The 22,500-nt window shown below is 41.9% G+C and overlaps 1 protein-coding gene across 2 annotated transcripts in view; it reads right to left on the bottom strand.

Moving 5' to 3' along the window:
* Positions 1–2,910: 2,910 nt before the first annotated feature.
* LOC106875853 (phosducin-like protein 3) overlaps positions 2,911–22,500 on the bottom strand; it is a 28,805-nt gene continuing 9,215 nt past the window's right edge. For both annotated transcript variants that reach the window (XM_089349524.1, XM_089349523.1), the window contains exons 2-6: positions 18,406–18,538; positions 13,158–13,248; positions 9,621–9,764; positions 7,925–8,133; positions 2,911–3,727 (exon numbers count right to left, since the gene is read on the bottom strand). In XM_089349524.1, the coding sequence (XP_089205650.1) occupies positions 3,582–3,727; positions 7,925–8,133; positions 9,621–9,764; positions 13,158–13,248; positions 18,406–18,538 (723 nt within the window). In that variant the 3' untranslated portion in view covers positions 2,911–3,581. The remainder of the gene's footprint in view (positions 3,728–7,924; positions 8,134–9,620; positions 9,765–13,157; positions 13,249–18,405; positions 18,539–22,500) is intronic.

Genomic DNA, 22,500 nt, shown 5'->3' with positions numbered 1-22,500 from the left:
CAGTTACAGTTTCTCTTTTAACTGCGTCAATCTTAACCCATTACTTCCCATAATTCTATTAACTGGAATATTTTTTAATGAAACTTTGATTTCTGGCATAAAACAACCTTAGAAACACACTGGAATGATCAAAATAACATTTTAAATAGAAATAAGCGAGATATTGGGTGAAAAATGAGCAAACCTCATTTGAATATCAGAGAAATTGTTGTTGGCACTCCGTCGCTTACGACGTCGAGGGTTCCAGTTGATCCGATCAACGGAACAGCCTGCTCGTGAAATTAACGTGCAAGCGGCTGAGCACTCCACAGACACGTGTACCCTTAACGTAGTTCTCGGGGATATTCAGCGTGACACAGAGTGACATGGCTGGCCCTTTGAATTACAGGTACAACAGAAACAGGAAGTAAGAGTGAGAGAAAGTTGTGGTGAAAGAGTACAGCAGGGTTCGCCACCATCCCCTGCCGGAGCCTCGTGGAGCTTTAGGTGTTTTCGCTCAATAAACACTCACAACGTCCGGGCTGGGAATCGAAACCGCGAGTCCGCTGCCCTAACCACTGGGCCATTGCGCCTCCTCACGATTAACTAAAGGGCTACTAATAGTTCCATACTTTAGTGATACAATAATTTGGCAGATTTATATAACATGTCATGTACCTTTAAGCAATCTTACAGGCTCAATGCTTAGACATATCATAGCATGTTACATAAATCTGCCAAATTATTGTATCTCTAAAGTATGAAACTCTTTTGTTAATTGTGTATATTAAATATTTATTTTTTCACTGGTTGGAATACTTTTTTGTCGATCTTATATATAAGGGATATAAGCTAAAAACAACCGCAGATGGCAGCAACGGCGGTCACAGGTCAAATTTCTCACCTATATCATCATCATCATCGTTTAACGTCCGCTTTCCATGCTGGTATGGGTTGGACGGTTTGACTGAAGACTGGCAACCCAGGAGGCTGCCCCAGGCTCCCTAAAGCCAACCACATCGAGCGTGTAGTGGGTGCTTTTTACGTGCCATCAGCACGGGAGCCAGTCAGGTGGCACTGGCATCGACCCACGCTCAAATGGTGCTTTTTACGGAAGCCAGTCAGGCGCTACTGGCATTGGCCATGACTACGATTTCACTTGGTTTAACAGGTCTTCTCAAGCACAGTATATTGCCCAATGATTGAAGGGTACTCTTAAATGGGCCAGTTCTGCAATACTGGCATAGGCCACAGCTATGGTTTCACTTGGCTTGCCGGGTCTTCTCAAGCACAACATATCTCCATAGGTCTCAGTCACTTGTCATTGCTTCTGTGAGGCCCAATGTTCAAAGGCTGTACTTCACCACCTCACCTCAGGTCTTCCTGGGTCTACCTCTCCCACAAGTTGCTTCTACTGTTAGAGTGTGACACTTTTTTACACAGCTGTCCTCATCCATACACAACACATGACCATACCAGTGCAGTCGTTTCTCTTGCACACCACATCCAATGCTTCTTATGTCCAACTTTTATCACAGGGTGCTTACACTCTGTCGTGTATGCACACTGACATTACACATCCAGCAGATCATACTAGCTTCATTTCTTGCAAGCTTATGCATGTCCTCAGCAATCACATCCCATGTTTCACTGCAGTGTAGCATGGTTGTTCGCATACATGCGTCATACAGTCTACCTTACACTCAGAGTGAGAAGCCCTTTGTCACCAGCAGAGGTAGGAGATCTCTGAACTTTGCCCAAGCTATTCTTATTCTAGTAGCTATGCTCTTAGAGCATCCACCCCCGCTACTGACTTGATCACCTAGGTAACAGAAGCTATCAACTACTTGTAGTTTTTCCCACTGGCATGTGATGGAAGCTGTTCTCTGCACATTTTCAGGGTTTATTGCCCCCTGTACAAATGTCACACACAAAAACTATCTTCCCAGTTAGCCTCCCTTTGATATTGCTGCACCTCTTATGTGTCCATAGCTTCCACTGGATACATCTTATGGAGGTTCTACCTACACCTTTTCTACAGATTAAGCAGGACCATCTACCTGAAGGGATTTGTGATTTGTCTGCCTTCCTACTTATTAGAACTTTGCTTTTTGTTAGATTGACTCTAAGGCCCTTCGATTCTAATCCTTGTTTCCACACCTGAAACTTCTCCTCTAGTTCTGATAGAGACTCAGCTATTATAGCAAGGTCATCAGCACAGAGGTGCTCCTAGGGGCATCCTGTCTTGAATTCTCCTGTTATTGTCTGGAGGACTATATATATTTTTTTCTTATTTATTCTTTTACTTGTTTCAATTATTTGACTGTGGCCATGCTGGAGCAGCGTCTTTAGTCAATCAAATCGACCCCGGGACTTATTCTTTGTAAGCCTAGTACTTATTCTATCAGTCTCTTTTTCTGAACCGCTAAATTACGGGGACATAAATACACCAGCATCAGTTGTCAAGTGATGGTGGGGGGCCAAACACAGACACACAAACATATATACACACATACATGTATATGACAGGCTTCTTTCAGTTTCTGTCTACCAAATCCACTCACAAGGCTTTGGTTGGCCTGAGGCTATAGTAGAAGACACTTGCCCAAGGTGCCATGCAATGGGACTGATCCTGGAACCATGTGGTTGGTAAGCAAGCTACTTACCACACAGCCGCTGAAAATTGAATCAACAAGGAGTACGGTTAAACATTTATTTTCAATCACTACAATTGTTTCTATGCAACGTAGTTCTCTGGAGAATTACATTGTGTACAAACAAACAAACACGACTGAAAACAATACCTCCACCTTTGCTAAGGCGGAGGAAATAAAACAAAAAGCATATTTTTTTCTTGGTAATATTTTATCTCAATTTTTCCAAGTTATCATTACGACATTTTAAATCATATTTGGTTTCGTATTAATTGTCTTTTTCGTCAGCATAAATTAAATTTTGTTCATATTTTTCTTTTTTTAAATGCTAGCATAGTATGGCGCGACCATTTTACTTTTGTAGCAGGTTGTTCTTATAACGTTAACTATGCACCAGTAGAGCATGGAGCGAAGTAAGAGTTCATGATCAGTCAAGCAGGGTTATGTGGTGCTTGCTTTGAAGCATGGATACAACAGCTGTGACAGCAGAGCTTGGAAACAGCAACCTGTTGGTTGGTTTGCAGTCAATATTCTAACCTTACAACCACTGTGATTTACCTTAAATAAATAAATTAATTAATGTTTTTGTACTAATATGTACTTTTATTGTTTTATATATTATATCTCAAAAACATAATCTTTAGTATTACTGTTTGGTTATTCTTTATAAATGTCAAGCACTCAGTCAACAAGTGAGAATGTTACTAGTTTTCCTTGGTACACAGACTGAGTCAAATAGAATCCGCTAGTCTTGGTCAAAGGAGAAATGTGATCTCAACTGAAGCGGAGAATAAATGAAGGTTGTTGAACTGTAGGGAAATTCTGGTAAATGGCAAAGTCCCAAAATGAGAGCAACAGGATCTTTCAGCTTGGAATAGAATATAGAGCCTGTAGGTGTTGATGTTCAGATGTTCCAGACTGTATTTGTTCACTTGGTGAAAAGAAATCTTACCAATCGTCTTCGTCATCACTGTCGTCAGTGATTTTGCTGTTCTTAACAGCCATGTCCATTACATCTCTTATTCCGTCTTTTTTAGGACAACATTCTAATGTAGTTTTAACTGCACCAACTTCAGAAAGCATCCATTCAAAATCTGGAAAGATAAAAATACAAATAAATAAAAAAAATATATATAAAAAAAAAAAAAACTCAAAACAAAACAAAAAAACCCATACATGCACACAACACATTTTCATTGTCATCATTATTACCATAATCATTTTAGGGTCTATTTTTCATACTTGCATGTATCAGAGGGGATTTGTTAAGGCAAATTTCTAAAACCGGATGCTCTTCTTGTCAGTAAACCCTCATCTGTTTCCAATCATCATCATCATCATCATCGTCGTCATTTAACGTCCGCTTTCCATGCTAGCATGGGTTGGATGATTTGACTGAGGACTGGTGAAACCAGATGGCAACACCAGGCTCCAGTCTGATTTGGCAGAGTTTCTACAGCTAGATGCCCTTCCTAACGTCAACCACTCCGAGAGTGTAGTGGGTGCTTTTACGTGCCACCGGCACGAGGGCCAACCAGGCGGTACTGGTGACGGCTACGCTCGAAATGGTGTATTTTACGTGCCACCTGCACAGGAGCCAGTCCATTGGCACTGGCAACAATCTCGCTTGAATGTCTTTTCACGTGCCACTGGCACAAGTGCCAGGGAGGCAACGTTAGTAACGATCAACGGCCAAGTAATACAATATTTTCCAGACATATCCAGACCACAATAAGGTCCAAACCACGCAGTCTGGTGGTCTTGGAACTGGAATAGTAGGGAATTCTCTCTCCCGCTTGCAATATATATTGGATGTGAACTGTGGTGTATAACTAGCTGGAGGGAGCGTCCTCCTGGGGTTGAAATAGCACTATCGTTTGTTCTTAGACAACACACATGTTCAGGTGGCGATAAACATTACTTCTCAGTATAAATGCTTTCGAAACAATTGTGAACAAATAGCACCACCTACATGATGGCAATGTTTCTTTACAATTAGCATGCAAGTTTAACCCTTTAGCATTTAATCAGGCCATATCCAGCCCAAATATTCTACCTGCTTTATGTTCAAACTGACCAGATCCTGCCTCTCACATCTACCCTACAATGTCATTTTGAAAATTTACAATCACATCATCAAAATCTCAACACTACAAGATCATTAGTTGAAAGCAGTGTGAATAAATAAGTATTACATTTAGCAGAGTAATGTGAATACTAAGGCGTTGAGAGACAGGAAACAGAAACACACATCCATGCATGCACACACGAACATGCATTTATGATGGGTTTCTATCTTCCCTTTCTGCCCACTCATCTGGGGGCCACAGTAAAAGGCACTTGTTAAAGAACATGGCGGCAAAGTAAGCTTCTCAACCACACAGCCATGTCTGCATTTTTTTGAAAAGTATCTGGATTTGGGTAAAAGAAAATGCAGGAGGAACAGTTAATTATGATTATACTTAACATATTCCCCTCTCAGATCCATACACTTATTGCAGTGGTCCTTCTGTTTTTGTAAACCCTGTAAAAAGAACTCAGAATGTTGGGCCTCCAACCAGACCTTTCGCAATACCCTTAATGTCAGGAACTTTACAGCACCTGCTCGTATATATATATATATATATATATAAATAATACAGAATGGGACAAGAATGCAAAACATCAAGACAGTTAGGTGATACAAGAAAGGGACAAAACATCCAGATAAACAATACAAAGAAAACACCGACAGGTCATTCGGAGTTTTCTCTCTTCAGTCAAGATCCAGATTATCCTTGCAATTTCGGCTGGTTATTCTCGATATTGCTCCAATCTGGCCAGCCCCATATATATATATATATATATATATATCATCATCATCATCATCGTTTAACATCCGCTTTCCATGGTAGCATGGGTTGGACGGTTTGACTGAGGACTGGCGAACCAGATGGTCGCACCAGGCTCCAATCTGATCTGGCAGAGTTTCTACAGCTGGATGCCCTTCCTAATGCCAACCACTCCGAGAGTGTAGTAAAACCACTCCGAGAGTGTAGTCCAACCACTCCGAGAGTGTAGTCCAACCACTCCATGTATGTTTGTATATATATATATATATATATGCACATATATACAAGGGGGTGCTGAAAAGTTCCTGACTTTGGGTAAAATACAGGAAGATCATTTAATTATGATTTCATTCAACATATTCCTCTCTCAGATTCACACATTTATTGCAGTGGTCCTTCAGTTTTTCTAAGCCTTATAAAAGAAACTTGGAAAGTTGGGCCTCCAACTGGGCCTTTCACAATACCCTTAAAACCAGAAACTTTTCAGTACCCTCTTGTATGTAATCACTTCTAATATATGCAACAAATTTTTGAAGGAGTATAAATTGACCCCAGTACTTAACGCCTACTTTATCTCACCAGATTAAGAGGAAAAGGAAGAAAAGAAAGATCGAAGGTGGCAGGTTGAGCCCAGAATGTAAAAGAAAAAAACAAAACTAAAAAAAAAGTTAAGTTGAATGTAATTTGGATTAAGTGTCTTTGTTCTGAAAGGTCATGAGAGGTCGTAACCTATAACATTTTCAAAGGTTGAAGGTTTTTGTTTTTAAATATTTTTGAATTGCTTATCAGAAAGAAAAACATAACTGCAGTTATTGTGTTGTGATTGTTTAGCACCTGAACAGCTTTGGTTATGTATCTGAGAGAGCAGACGCAATCAAAGGTATTCCAGGTGTGATCATTTCATCTTCTACCTATGTCCAGGGAACCTTTTCCAAAGCAATGGGATTTAATCAGGAGAGTTAGCAGCAAGTCGAACGAATACATTGGCTTGACAAGTAAATCCTTTTTCAACGTTTCCTAGTAACGAAAGGGTTAGGATGAAGAGAATGAGAAGGGAGGTAACTGCAAACTGTTTTTACTAGTCCAATTCATTCTCATAACAGAAGCATAACTGATTGATCCAGCATATTACTGGTACAAAGCGGCAGAGTAATTAGAGCACTGGATAAAATGCCTTGTGGCATTTTTTTCTGGTATCCAGTGATCTAAATTCAATTCTTGCCAAAGCTAATTTTGCCTTATATTCCTTTGAAGTTGATGAAGTACCACTCTGGAGTAGCAATAGGGTAGAATTGTTACAGTGCAAGGTAAGATACCTTGGGGTAATCTGTTTGGCCATTTGCATTGTAATGATAACGTCTATGATGACACTGGTGCCAAGCTGCACTGCACCTTGCATTTTCTTTGGATAACATCAAATCTGTACAAAGGATAAACCTGCATACATGGGCAACTGCTAGCCTTCTATCATAATCACCATTGTTTTAACGTCCACTTTTCCATGTTTGCATGGGTTAGATGGAATTTGTTGAGGCCGATTTTCTACAGCCAGACGCCCTTCCTATTTTTACTATTTTCTGTATCCAGCCATGGACATATTTACATAGAAAATTGGAAATAAAGGACACCACTCATATAACAGTGACACTTATTTACAACAATCACATGGTGTCAAGACAAAGAGCTATCAACACCCACACCCACACAACACTGGATCTGGGATCATAATAGAAGACATTTGCCCAAAGGACCATGAAATGGTACTCAATCTATAACTATGTGGTTGGGAAGCAAACTCCTTAACTACAGAGCCATGTTTGTGCCTTTCAAAAGAGAAAAAAAAAAAAAAAAAAAAGAAAGAAAAGAAAAATGCAACAAAACAACAAAAATTGCTCAGGCCATTGCAGCAAAGAGGATCATTACATCTTTTCATACAAAAGTCCTGGATTGTTGATACCTATTCACATGTCAAAATAGGAGCTTATAATCAAACCTGACCTCAACAAGATTAATGATCATCATCATTTAACATCCGTTGTCCATGCTGGCATGGGTTGGATGGCTTGACTGAGGACTGATGAACCAGATGGCTACACCAGGCTCCAATCTGATTTGGCAGAGTTCCTACAGCTGGATGCCCTTCCTAACACCAACCACTCCGAGAGTGTAGTGGGTGCTTTTACGTGCCACCGGCACGAAGGCCAGTCCATCGGCACTGGCAACGATCTCGCTCGAATGTCTTTACACGTGCCACTGGCACAAGTGCCAGGAAGACGACGCTGGACACAGGTGCCATCATGATTTCGCTTTCGCTTGTCCTAACAAGTCCTTGCAAGCCGAGTTTCGTGTTCAATAAAGGAGACGATGTTGGCATGGGTGCCAGTCGTCGAATTTAGTTCGATTTCGATTTCAAACCAAGAAAATCCAAAAGAGTGTTTGGAGATTATAAGTGTTACTTACCATCTATTGTTAGTTTCATTCCGCCAAAGGCAAATGGACCAACAAACTGCTTCTTTATATTTCCTTCGAAGTATACAAAGATGGTGGGTAAATTTTTGTCGGGGTAATTTGGAATACAGACTGACGATATGCTCTTGATGAATTTCGTCTGTGGGAACTTACGTGCAAGGCCAGTTAAATGTTGGTTTATGAGCGAACACAATGGAATACTACAACAACAAGAACAAAAAACAAATTATTGTAGAAAATTTTTGAAACAGTTGTAAAGATTTATGTAGGACTATATTTTTTCTTCATCAAATGTGCTTATGTAGTAACTTTCATGCCATTCATAATTTACCTGCTCACCATTTCTCTCTCTCCCTCATATATATGTGTGTGTGTGACCCATCACCACTTGACAAATGGTGCTGGTATGTTTACATCTCTGTAACTTAGCGGTTTGGCAAAAATGACTAACAGAATAAGTACCAAGCTTACAAAAAATAAGTACTGGGGATGATTTATTCAACTAAAACTTCTTCAGAGCAGTGCTCCAGCATGACCACAATCTAATGACTAAAACTATCATCATCATCATCATTGTTTAATGTCTGTCTTCCATGAATGGGTAGAACGATTGACAGGAGCCAGCCAGGTAGAAAAACTACCCTAGGCTATTGTGTCTGTTTTGGCAGGGTTTTTACAGCTGGATGTCCTTCCTAACACCAACCACTCTGCAGAGTGGACTCAATACTTTTTATGTGGCACTAGCACAGTGGAGGCGCAATGGCCCAGTAGTTAGGGCATCAGACTCACAGTCGTAGGATCGCGGTTTCGATTCCCAGACCAGGCATTCTGAGTGTTTATTGAGCAAAAACACCTAAAGCTCCACGAGGCTCTGGCAGGGGATGGTGGCGAACCCTGCTGTACTTTTCCACCACAACTTTCTCTCACTCTTACTTCCTGTTTCTGTTGTACTTGTATTTCAAAGGGTCAGCCTTGTCACACTGCGTCATGCTGAATATCTCCGAGAACTATGTTAAGGGTACACGTGTCTGTGGAGTGCTCAGCCACTTGCATGTTAATTTCACGAGCAGGCTGTTCCATTGATCGGATCAACTGGAACCCACGTCGTCGTAACCGACGGAGTGCCAACCAGCACAGGCGGGGGTTAGTTTTGGCACGATTTTTAAACAATAAAATTATGACCAAAAATAAAATTGGACAATAGGCGCAGGAGTGGCTATGTGGTAAGTAGCTTGCTTACCAACCACATGGTTCCGGGTTCATTCCCACTGTGTGGCACCTTGGGCAAGTGTCTTCTACTATAGCCTCGGGCTGACCAAAGCCTTGTGAATGGATTTGGTAGACGGAAACTGAAAGAAGCCCGTCATATATATGTATATATATATATATATATGTCTATGTGTGTGTATATGTTTGTGCGTCTGTGTTTGTCCCCCCAACATCGCTTGACAACCGATGGTGGTGTGTTTACGTCCCCGTAACTTAGCGGTTCGGCAAAAGAGAACGATGGAATAAGTACTAGGCTTACAAAGAATAAGTCCTGGGGTCGATTTGCTCGACTAAAGGCGGTGCTCCAGCATGGCCGCAGTCAAATGACTGAAACATGTAAAAGAGTAAAAGAGTAAAATACTAAAGAGTAATAGCTGAGCTTTCAGTAATACGTAAACGGACACTTGTTTTTACTCACCCACATTTATAAACATGAAGGATTACCCACACTCCTTCGCCTGCTTTGTTAACTTCTGTAACATAATCTTCTTTGGAAATTTCTAAAACATCTCCATATTTTGCAGCCATGTTTGCGGCTTTCATTTCTAATATACGTTGCCGTCTGAAAGAGATAAGGAACAAATAGGATACAGATCATTAATATGGGTTCATTACATTTGGGCAATAGATGTAAACTGTCAAATGTATTGCTTATTTATTCACATTGTTTAGAATTAACCATGCCTTATCATGTAGCTTTGAGATTTTGATAATGTGATAGAATTAACCATGCATTATCATGTAGCTTTGAGATTTTCATAACGTGATAGAATTAACCATGCATTATCATGTAGCTTTGAGATTTTGATAATGTGATAGAATTCATCATCATCATCATCATCTTCGTTTAACGTCCGCTTTCCATGCTAGCATGGGTTGGACGATTTGACTGAGTACTGGTGAAACCAGATGGCTACACCAGGCTCCAATCTGATTTGGCAGAGTTTCTACAGCTGGATGCCCTTCCTAATGCCAACCACTCAGAGAGTGTAGTGGGTGCTTTTACGTGTCACATGCATGAAAGCCAGTCAGGCGGTACTGGCAACGGCCACGCTCAAAATGGTTCAATTTATGTGCCACCCGCACAAGAGCCAGTCCAGGGGCACTGGCGACGATCTCGCTCGAAAATCCCACGAAGGCCAGCTAGGTGGCCCTGGCAACGGTCACGCTCAAAATGGTGCATTTCATGTGCCACCCGCACAAGAGCCAGTCCAGGGGCACTGGCGACGATCTCGCTCGAAAATCCCACGAAGGCCAGCTAGGCGGCCCTGGCAACGGTCACGCTCAAAATGGTGTATTTCATGTGCCACCCACACATGAGCCAGTCCAGGGGCACTGGCAGCGATCTCGCTCGAAAAATTTCATGTGTCACCCGCACATGAGCCAGTCCGGGGGCACCGGCAACGATCTTGCTCGAGAATCCTACGATGGCGCTGCACAAGAAAAATTTCATGTGTTGCCCGCACATGAGCCAGCCCAGGGGCACCGGCATCGATCCCGCTTGAAAGATTTCATGTGTCGCCCGCACAATAGCCAGTCCAGGGGCACTGGCAACGATCTCGCTCGAAAGATATCATGTGTCGCCTGCACATGAGCCAGTCCAGGGGCACCGGCAACAATCTCGCACGAAAAAAAAAAAAAAAAACCAACCTCATGTGTCACCCGCACAAGAGCTAGTCCAGGGGCACTGGCAACGATCCCGCTCGAAAGATTTCATGTGTCGCCAGCACATGAGCCAGTCCGGGGGCACTGGCAAACGATCCCGCTCGAAAGATTTCATATGTTGCCTGCACATGGGCCAGTCCAGGGGCACTGGCAACGATCTCGCTCGAAAATCCCATGACGGCCCCACACAAAGCCAGTTCAGGGGCACGGCAACAGTCTATTTCGATTTCACTTGCCTCAACAGGTCTTCACAAGTGTAATTTAGTGTCCAATGAAGGAAGGAAGGTACGCATAAGTGGGCTGGCTGGGCCTTAGATTTAGGTCTCACTTGGCTTGCCGGGTCTTCTCGCGCACAGTATATTTCCAAAGGTCTCGGTCAGAAGTCATTGCCTTGGTGAGGCCCAATGTTCGAAGGGCGTACCTTACCACCTCATCCCAGGTCTTCCTGGGCCTACCTCTTCCACAGGTTCCCTCAACTGTTAAGGTGTGGCACTTTTTCACTCAGCTATCCTCATCCATTCTCGCTACATGACCATACCAGCGAAGTCGTCTCTCTTGCACACTACAACTGATGCTTCGCAAGTTCAACTTTTCTCTCAAGGTACTGATACTCTGTCTAGTATGCACACTGACATTACACATCCATCGGAGCATACTGGCTTCATTCCTTGCGAGCCTACGCATGTCCTCAGCAGTCACGGCCCATGTTTCACTGCCATGAAGCATGGCTGTTCATACACATGCGTCATACAATCTGCCTTTTACTCTGAGAGAGAGACCCTTTGTCGCCAGCAGAGGTAAGAGCTCTCTGTTCTTTGCCCAGGCTATTCTAATTTTAGCAGCTACGCTTTCAGCGCACCCACCTCCACTGCTAATTTGGTCACCAAGATAGCGGAAGCTATCAACCACTTCTAGTTTTTCTCCCTGGAATCTGGCAGAAGTTGTTTTCTGCACATTTCCAGTATTTATGGCTCCAGAACATCTGCTGCAAACAAAAACTAACTTCCTAGTTAACCTGCCTTTGATATTGCTGCACCTCTTATGTGTCCATAGCTTGCACTGGGTGCATCTTATAGAGTTATTTCCCACTCCTTTTCTACAGATTGAGCAGGGCCATCTACCTGAAGGGGTTTGTGTTTTGTCTGCCTTCCTACTTATGAGGACTTTGGTTTTAGCTAGGTTGACGCTAAGGCCCTTCGATTCTAGTCCTTGCTTCCATACCTGAAACTTCTCCTCTAATTGTGATAGTGACTCAGCAATTAGTGCAAGGTCATCAGCATAGAGGAGCTCCCAGGGGCATCCTGTCTTGAATTCCTCTGTTATAGCCTGGAGAACTATGATAAATAGGAGGGGGCTGAGGACAGAACCTTGGTGGACCCCTACCTCCACCCGGAATTCTTCACTGTACTCTCTGCCAATCCTCACCTTACTGACAGAGTTTCTGTACATGGCTTGCACAGCTCTCACTAACCATTCTTCTATCCCTAGTTTCCTCATTGACCACCAGATAAGGGATCGGGGGACCCTGTCAAAGGCTTTCTCCATGTCAACGAAAGCCAGGTACAGAGGTTTATCTTTGGCTAGGTATTTCTCCTGCAGCTGTCTTACCAGAAATATAGCATCAGTGGTGCTTTTCCCAGACACAAAACCAAACTGCATCTCATCTAAGCTGACTCGCTCCTTAAGCAGTTGAGCTATGACCCTCTCCGTGACTTTCATTACCTGATCTAAAAGCTTGATACCTCTGTAATTATTTGTATAAATAATATAAAATACAACATAATATCTCAAAGTGCTCAGAAATGTGAATCTAGATGCCCCCACCCCCATAAGAGTTCCAACTGATAAAACCTGTATTTAAATTCAGATAGGCGCAAGAGTGGCTGTGTGGTAAGTAGCTTGCTTACCGACCACATGGTTCCGGGTTCAGTCCCACTGCGTGGCACCATGGGCAAGTGTCTTCTACTATAGCCTTGGGCCGACCAAAGCCTTGTGAGTGGATTTGGTAGACAGAAACTGAAAAAAGCCCGTTGTATATATATGTATGTATGTGTGTGTATATGTTTGTGTGTCTGTGCTTGTCCCCCCTCCATCGCTTGACAACCGATGCTGGTGTGTTTACGTCACCGTAACTTAGTGGTTCGGCAAAAGAGACCGATAGAATAAGTACCAGGCTTACAAAGAATAAGTCCTGGGGTTGATTTGCTCGACTAAAGGTGGTGCTCCAGCATGGCCGCAGTCAAATGACTGAAACAAGTAAAAGAGTAAAGAGTATAGAAATTGTACCAACCTGTATTCTTGAAATATTCGCTCCTCTTCTTCATCTATTTCATCTTCTTTTTCATCTAATTCATCAAGTGTTAATTCTTCTAGGGCTTTATCTGTATAATAATAATAATGATGATGATGATGATGATGATGATGATGATGATGATGATAAAGGTTATCCCTGTTGTCATCGGAGCATTGGGTTCAATACCACCCAATATGAAAAAAAGCATCTGAAAACTTTAGGAATACCTTGCAATCTAGGTGTATTGCTAAAGTTGGTATTACTTGGAACTGCACACAAATTGCGTAAAGTACTGTCTGTTTGAGGTCCCTGTTGACTTGACAAACAGTACAAACCCCCAGTAGACACAATATCTTTAATCAACAACTTTATAATAATAATAAAAGGAGCATTCCGTCAGTTACGACGATGTGGGTCCCGGCTGATACAATCAACGGAACAGTTTGCTCGTGAAATTAATGTGCAAGTGACTGAGCACTCCACAGAGTGTGACAAGGCCGGCCCTTTGAAATCCAGGTACTACTCATTCTTGCCAGCTGAGTAGACTGGAGCAACGTGAAATAAAGTGTCTTGCTCAAGGACACAACACGTCACCGGGAATTGAACTCACGACTGTGAGCCGAATGCCCTAACCACTAAGCCACACACCTTCACATACAATAATAATAATAATAATAATAATAATAATAATAATAATAATAATAATCCTTTCTCCTAAATGCACAAGGCCTGAAATTTGTGGGGGGGGGGGACTAGTCAATTACACTGACCCTAGTGTTCCACTGGTGCTTAATTTATCAAACCCAAAAGGATGAAAGGCAAAGCTGACCTTATTAGAATTAGAACTCAGAACATAGTGGCAGACAAAATACCGCTAAGCATTTCTCCTGGTATGCTAATGATTCTGCCAGCTCTCTGCCTTAATAATAATAATAATAATAATAATAATAATAATCCTTTCTACTATAGGGACAAGGCCTGATATTTTGGGAGAGGGGTTAAGTCAATTACATCAACCCCCGTGTTCCACTGGTACTTAATTTATCAACCTCGAAAGAATGAATGACAATCAAAGTCAATCTTGGCAGCATTTGAACTGAAAATGCAAAGACAGAAGAAATATTGCAAAACATGCTTCCTGATGCTCTAACAATTCTGCCTACTCACCACCTAATAATAATAATAATAATAATAATAATAATAAAAGAATGAATGAATGAATGATACACGAAAAAGCTGTGTGGAAAGATGGTGTATTTTATGTGCCACCTGTACAAGAGCCAGTCCAGGGGCACTGGCAACGATCTCGCTTGAAAGTCCTTAGACATGCCGCGGGCACAAGTGCCAGAAAGGCGATGCTGGGCACAGGTGCCATCACAAATTCGCTTTCGCTTGCCCCAATAAGTCTTCGCAAGCTGAGTTTCGTGTCCAATTTAACTCGATTTCGATTACACTTGCCTCAACAGGTCTTTGCAAGTGGAGTTTAGTGTCCAATGAAGGAAGGTACGCCTAAGTGGACTGGCTGAGGCCTTAGGTTTAGATGTCACCTGGCTTGCTGGGTTTTCTCACACACAGCATTTGACAGAGTATCTACAGCTGGATGCCCTTCCTAAACGCCAACCACTCAGAGAGTGTAGTGGGTGCTTTTACATGCCATCAGTATGAAGGCCAGTCAGGCAGTACTGGCAATGGCCACGCTCAAGATGGTGTATTTTATGTGCCATCTGCAAAAGAGCCAGTCCAGGGGCACTGGCAACGATCTCGCTCAAAAATCCTACGAAGGCCAGTCAGGCGGTACTGGCAACGGCCACGCTCAAAATGGTGTATTTTATGTGCCACCCGCACAAGAGCCAGTCTAGGGGAACTGGCAACGATCTCGCTCAAAAGTCCTTACACATGCCACATGTACAAGTGGTAGAAAGCGACGCTGGGCACAGGTGCCATCACGATTTCGATTTCGATTGCCCCGATAAGTCTTCGCAAGCTGAGTTTCGTGTCCCAATGAAGGAGACGACGTTGGCATGGGTGCCAGTCGTCAAACTTAACTCGATTTCGATTTCACTTGCCTCAACATGTCTTCGCAAGTGGAGCTTAGTATCCAATTTACCTCGATTTCGATTGCACTTGCCTTAACAGGTCTTCGCAAGTGGAGTTTGGTGTCCAATGAAGGAAGGTACGCATAAGTGGACTGGCTGACGCCTTAGATTTAGGTCTCACGCACAGCAAATTTCCAAAGGTCTCGATCAGAAGTCATTGCCTCGGTGAGGTCCAAAGTTCGAAGGTCATGCCTCACCACCTCATCCCAGGTCTTCCTGGGCCTACCTCTTCCACAGGTTCCCTCAACTGCTAGGGTGTGACACTTTTTCACACATCTATCCTCATCCATTCTCACTATATGACCATACCAGCGTAGTCGTCTCTCTTGCACACCACAACAGATGCTTCGTAAGTTCAACTTTTCTCTCAAGGTACTAATACTCTGTCTAGTATGCATACTGACATTACACATCCATCAGACCATACTGGCTTCATTCCTTGCGAGCCTACGCATGTCCTTAGCAGTCACAGCCCATGTTTCACTGCCATGAAGCATGGCTGTTTGTACGTATGCGTCATACAGTTTGCCTTTTACTCTCAGTGAGAGGCCCCTTGTCACCAGCAGAGGTAAGAGCTCTCTGAACTTTGCCCAGGCTATTCTTATTCTAGCAGCTACACTTTCAGCGCACCCTCCCCCACTACTAACTTGGTCTAGTTTTTTTCGCTGGAATGTGGCAGAAGTTGTTCTCTGCACATTTTCAGTGTTTATTGCACCTGAACATCTGCCACATACAAAAACTAACTTCCTAGTTAACCTGCCTTTGATATTGCTGCACCTCTTATGTGTCCATAGCTTGCACTGTGTGCATCTTATAGAGTTTCTACCTACGCCTTTGCTACAGATCGAGCAGGGCCATCTACCTGAAGGGGTTTGTGTGTTGTCTACCTTCCTACTTATTAGGACTTTGGTTTTAGCTAGGTTGACTCTAAGGCCCTTCGACTCTAGTCCTTGCTTCCACACCTGAAACTTCTCTAGTTCTGATAATGACTCAGCAATTAGTGCAAGGTCATCAGTATAGAGGAGCTCCCAGGGGCAACCTATCTTGAATTCCTCTGTTATCGCCTGGAGGACTATGATAAATAGGAGGAGGCTGAGGACTGAACCTTGGTGGACTCCTACCTCTACCCGGAATTCTTCACTGTACTCATTTCCAACCCTCACCTTACTGATAGCGTCTCTGTAGATGGCTCGCACAGCTCTCACTAACCATTCTTCTATCCCTAGTTTCCTCATTGACCACCAGATAAGGGATCGGGGGACCCTGTCAAAGGCTTTCTCCATGTCAACGAAAGCCAGGTACAGAGGTTTATCTTTGGCTAGGTATTTCTCCTGCAGCTGCCTTACCAGAAATATAGCATCAGTGGTGCTTTTACCTGGCACAAACCCAAACTGCATCTCATCTAAACTGACTCTCTCCCTAATCAGTTGGGCTATGACCTTCTCTGTGACCTTCATTACCTGATCTAACAACTTGATATCTCTGTAATTATTTGTATCCAAAGCGTCACCTTTACCTTTGTAGCAGTTGACTATGGTGCTGCTACACCAGTCATTGGGTATGACTCCTTCATGTATCACCTGGTTAACAATATGGGTGACTAGGCTATAGCCGACACTGCCAGATATTTTAAGCATCTCTGCAGTGATTCCTGAAGGCCCAGGGGCTTTCCCTGTCTTCATACTCTTAATAGCTTTATCTACCATGGTACTGTCAACTCGAATTGCTGGTCCCTCTGTTAGGTCGACATTCGGCAGACTCTCTTTCTCCCATTCATTCTCTTTATTGAGCAACCTTTCATAGTGGCGTCTCCATACCTCTTTCTTTGCAGCCTTGTTTAGTGCAAGCGTACCATCATCCATGCGAACACACTTCTCTCCGACGACATCACGATTCTCTCTCACACACTGTCTTGCAACACAAAATACCTCAAGTCTTTGGTCCTCACGGCGCAGAACACTGGCAAACTTTTTCTTATCTGCTTCCTCTCTGGCTGAATAAACTTGTCGCCTAGCTTCCCTTCTGGCAGTCTGATACAATTCCCTGCTACCACCGTTCTTCCAGTCTTTCCAAGCCTGTTTCTTTTGTCTAATAGCCCTGTCAACAGCGTTGTACCACCACCACGTTATTTTCGGTCGAGAGGGGACCTTGCACCATCCACAGATCTGGTCAGTGGCCCTCAGCAGGTTGTCCCGTAGAAACGTCCAGTTGTCCTCTACATTGCGTGAAGCTACATCCCCCTCTATTTCGTCATAGGCTTCGAGTAGTAAATCTCTGAGTCTCTGTCCATTCACAGGATTTTTGAGCTTCCAGAGCCTTCTCCTCCAAGTTGGTCGTCTTCTCGGCAACCACTTAGCCCTGATCCTGAAGTCACTAACTACTAGTCTATGTTGTGGGGTACATTCTTTGCCTGGGAAGGTTTTGGCATTTATAAGCAGCCATCTTTCCCTTTTTCTGGCGAGGATGTAGTCAATTTGACTAGTATGTCTGCCAGAACAGTAGGTGTGAGGGACTTCTGTGGAGTGTGGGAATTGGGTGCGCATACTAGTATTTGTAGACCTAGTGGACAATTGAGAGAGGGGGAAAAGAGAGATATAGAGGGAGAGTGATGATTGAGAGAGGCAGAGTGAAATAATAATAATAATCCTTTCTACTAAAGGCAAAAAGCATGAAATTTGTGGGGAGGGGACTAGTTAATTACATAAATTCCAGTGTCTCACTGGTACTTAATTTATCGACCCTGGAAGGCTAAAAGAAGGCAAAGTCAACCTCAGTGGAATATGAACTCAGAATGCAGCAGCAGCAGCATTTCACCCAGTGTCTAACAACTCTGCTTGCTCACCACCTTAAATGATGATGATGATAATAATAATAATAATAATAATAATAATAATAATGGTTTCAAATTTTGCCACAAGGGCAGCAATTTTGGGGCAGGGAATGAGTTGATTACATCGACCCCAGTGTTCAACAGGTACTTATTTTATTGACCCCTGAAAGGACGAAACGCAAAGTTGACTTCAGTGGAATTTGAACTCAGAATGCAGTGGCAGATGAAATACCAGTAAGCATTTCACCCAGCATGCTAACAATTCTGCCAGCTTGCTGCCTTATATGATAATAACAATAATAATAATAAAATATCTTACCAGTTGTTTTTTCCTTAATGGTGGTTTCTACAAGTTTGATAATCTCATCTTCTGTGATTTCTTTCTCTTCTTTGGGTGGTAGAATACCTTTTGCCCGGAGAACATCGTTCCACTCAGTGTCTTCATTTGGATCCTGTGGGGGAGATTTAAATAAGGTTTCTTTATTAAAAAACCCACAAAGAAATAATTCACACATTCTTGCCTGTGCCCTGGAGAAATTACGTCGTGACATTTGTGCAGAAACAAACAATTTATGCCAAACTAGGGTGTGGAAGGCAATGGAAAAATGAGGAATGGTATCGGCTGTATATGAGTGGATGTTGCTGGAAATGATGGTAAGTAGGTAGGTAATATATAGAATGAAGAGTGCGGGGGATAAAATCAAACCTTGGCACACACCAGAGTTGATGGTGTGGAGGTCAGATAGAACTTCATTAGTACTGATCACAATAAGGCATATTGAAGAGAAACCTCAAATCTATGAGATGGGTGAAGTTCATAAGCTGGAAGTTTTGAGTACCAGACACTATCCTTTTACAGTTCTATATTTAAGAGATGAGGAATCATGTACATTATTTACATTTGATGGATATTTGTCCTCATCTTGTTTGTTGTTAACACGTTTCGGCTGATATACCCTCCAGCATTCATCAAGTGTCTTGGGGAAATTTCGAACCTGGGTTCTCATTCCTAAGGTATTTTTCGATGTTATTATTATTATTATTATTATTATTATTCAGGTCACTGCCTAAAATCAAACTCGGAATCTTGGGTTGCCAGTACCACCGGACTGGCCCTCATGCCGGTGGCATGTAAAAGCATCCACTACACTCTCGGAGTGGTTGGCGTTAGGAAGGGCATCCAGCTGTAGAAACTCTGCCAGATCAGATTGGAGCCTGGTGCAGCCATCTGGTTCACCAGTCCTCAGTCAAATCGTCCAACCCATGTTAGCATGGAAAGCGGACGTTAAACGATGATGATGATAAAGTTCTTATCCTCTATGGGGTGCATTACTGAAAAACCATGAACAACACACTGCTGGATAGAGGAGATGATATACTATTTCTAGACAGTTCCCGCCCATTCAACCTTGACCCAGACATGGTTGGTTGATTCATATTTTATAGTAGTGAAAAAACGCAATTACTTCTGACCGTGTTGTTTTGGGTTCAGTCCCACTGTGCAACACCTTGGGCAAGTGTCTTCTACTATGGCTCCAGGCACACCAAAAAGCCTAGTGGTGAATGCTAGATGGAAATTAAAGAAGCCTGTGATATGTGTGTATATGCATGTATGTTAGATTGTGTGTGCATTTCTATGTATGTGTGTGTAAATCTGATTTTGTTATTCCATAATCTATATATATATAAATGAGAATGTGTGTCTGTCTGTCTGTCTGTGTGTGTGAATCCCTAAAACTCGAGAACTACGCAACCAATTTCATTCAAATTTTACACATGCCTTACTTAGGGTTCTAGTTGTGTTTTAGTCAAAAAAATTTTTTAACTTCTTGCAGAGTTCGAGCACACGGCAACATAATATCTCCTCCACTATTTAAGTATTACGTGTCAAAAGTGAAACAAAAACACTCATGTCAAATACTTTCACTTTAAACATGAAACTATTCCACTAACTGAAACAATCACATTTCGATACTGTAATGACAGATACTTTCACAGAGAGAGAAAGAGAGAAAGAGAGAGAAAGAAAGAGAGAGAAAGAAAGAGAGAGAGAGAAAGAGAGAGAGAGAAAGAAAGAGAGAGAGAGAAAGAAAGAGAAAGAGAGAGAGAGAGAGAGAAAGAGAGAGAGAGAAAGAGAGAGAGAGAGAAAGAAAGAGAGAGAGAGAGAGAGAGCGAGAGAAAGAGAGAGAGAGAGATGTATATGTACACCATTTCGATACTGTAACGACAGATACTTTCAGAGAGAGAGAAAGAGAGAAGGAGAGAAAGAGAGAGAGAGAGAAAGAGAGAGTGAGAGAGAGATGTATATGTATACATATAGGTGTATATGTACACGTATATGTATAGATATATATAGAGAGAGATGTATATGTATACATATAGATGTATATGTACACGTATATATACATATATACACCCATCACACACACATACACATGCACACAAACACACACATTAGTCATTTGTTTTCTTATCCAAAACTACGTCAAAAGTACTGAATGGATCTTTATGAAATTTGGAAATTATATTCTTTGCATAACGGCCATAACTCCCATGAAAATTCATATATTTTTGATGTTGATGAAATTTTAACCCGAACATAACAGATGAGCATTATTTAGAAAATGATGTCACACGTTATCGAGGCTACCATTCTTTCTGGATGTGTAAAAGGGGATGACGTCTTTATTCTAAGAATTCTTCTTACTCCATCAGGAGCAGACATTCCTTTTACATTCAGAAGACTACAATTCCCCCTTCGTGTGACTTTTGCCATGTCCATAAACAAATCTCAGGGTCAAACACTGTCTGTAGCTGGTCTTCTCTTGGAAGAGCCCTGCTTCTCACATGGACAAACTGTATGTTGGCTGCTCAAGAGTGGGCAGCAAAAAAACCCTATTTGTATATGCTCCACAAGGGAAAACAAGGAACATTGTTTACAACGAGGTGTTATAATCACAACAGCAAGAAAGTATGTACATGATCACCTTCTTTTACGAAACTTCATTGACTTCATATATTTATATTGATATACATATATATACGTGTGTTTGGGTGCGTGTGTGTATATACATCTCTATATATAAAGATGATGCGTAGTCTAGACGGCGTTTTTAGATTTCATTATTCTCTTAACCGGGGCAACGCCGGGTATTTCTGCTAGTTAGCATATAAAACTACATTATTTCCCCAATTTGAAAACAATTAGAAACAAGGATGGCACGCAAATTCGTGAAGCGTTCCATATTTTCCATAGGCGCAGGAGTGGCTGTGTAGTAAGTAGCTTGCTTACCAACCCACATGGTTCTGGGTTCAGTCACACTGCGTGGCACCTTGACCAAGTGTCTTCTACTATAGCCTCGGGCCAACCAAAGCCTTGTGAGTGGATTTGGTAGACGGAAACTGAAAAAAGCCCGTCCTATATATGTATATATATATATATGTGTGTGTATATGTTTGTGTGTCTGTGTTTGTCCCCCCCAGCTTCGCTTGACGACCGATGCTGGTGTGTTTGCGTCCCCGATAGAGACCGATAGAATAAGTACTAGGCTTACAAAGAATAAGTCCTGGGGTCGAGTTGCTCGACTAAAGGCGGTGCTCCAGCATGGCCGCAGTCAAATGACTGAAACCAGTAAAAGAATAAATATTAAAAAAAAGGAAACTGTGACAGCAACAAAAAAGGATCCTAAAAATGCGGAAATACCTTTGTTGAAAATGGACACGCAGGATGAACTAAAATGCCTAAAGATGTATGTGTGTATGAGTCTGGAGCAGTGAAATTTTAGCCTTTTGACAAAACAATCACCTGCATACCTAAAAAAAGTATAAGATATCAAGACTTCTAATAACCTGATTTAAGTTTTAATCAGACCATGGCTTAGTAAGAAGTAAAGTGAATTGACTATACTCTCTCTTTTTACTCTTTTACTTGTTTCAGTCATTTGACTGTGGCCATGCTGGAGCAGCGCCTTTAGTCGAGCAAATCGACCACAAGACTTATTCTTTGTAAGCCTAGTACTTATTCTAATCGGCCTCGTTTGGTGAACCGCTAAGTTACGGGGACGTAAACACACCAGCATCGGTTGTCAAGTGATGTTGGGGGGGGGGGGGCAAACACAGACACACAAACATACACACACACAAACATATATATGTGTATATATATATATATACATATATATACATACATATATATACACACACACACATATATATATACATATACATACATATATATATATATACACACACATATATATATATACATATACATATATATATACATATATATATATATATATATATATATATATATATATATATATATGTATATGTATATATATATATATATATATGTATATATATATATATATATACATATACATATATATATATATATATATATATATATATA

The sequence above is a fragment of the Octopus bimaculoides genome, chromosome 3, assembly GCF_046866305.1.
Source record: "Octopus bimaculoides isolate indiv1 chromosome 3, ASM4686630v1, whole genome shotgun sequence".
In the NCBI taxonomy this organism is placed as follows: domain Eukaryota; kingdom Metazoa; phylum Mollusca; class Cephalopoda; order Octopoda; family Octopodidae; genus Octopus; species Octopus bimaculoides.
Note: the sequence above shows the minus strand (reverse complement) of the source record. Positions and strands in the feature narration are given on the sequence as shown.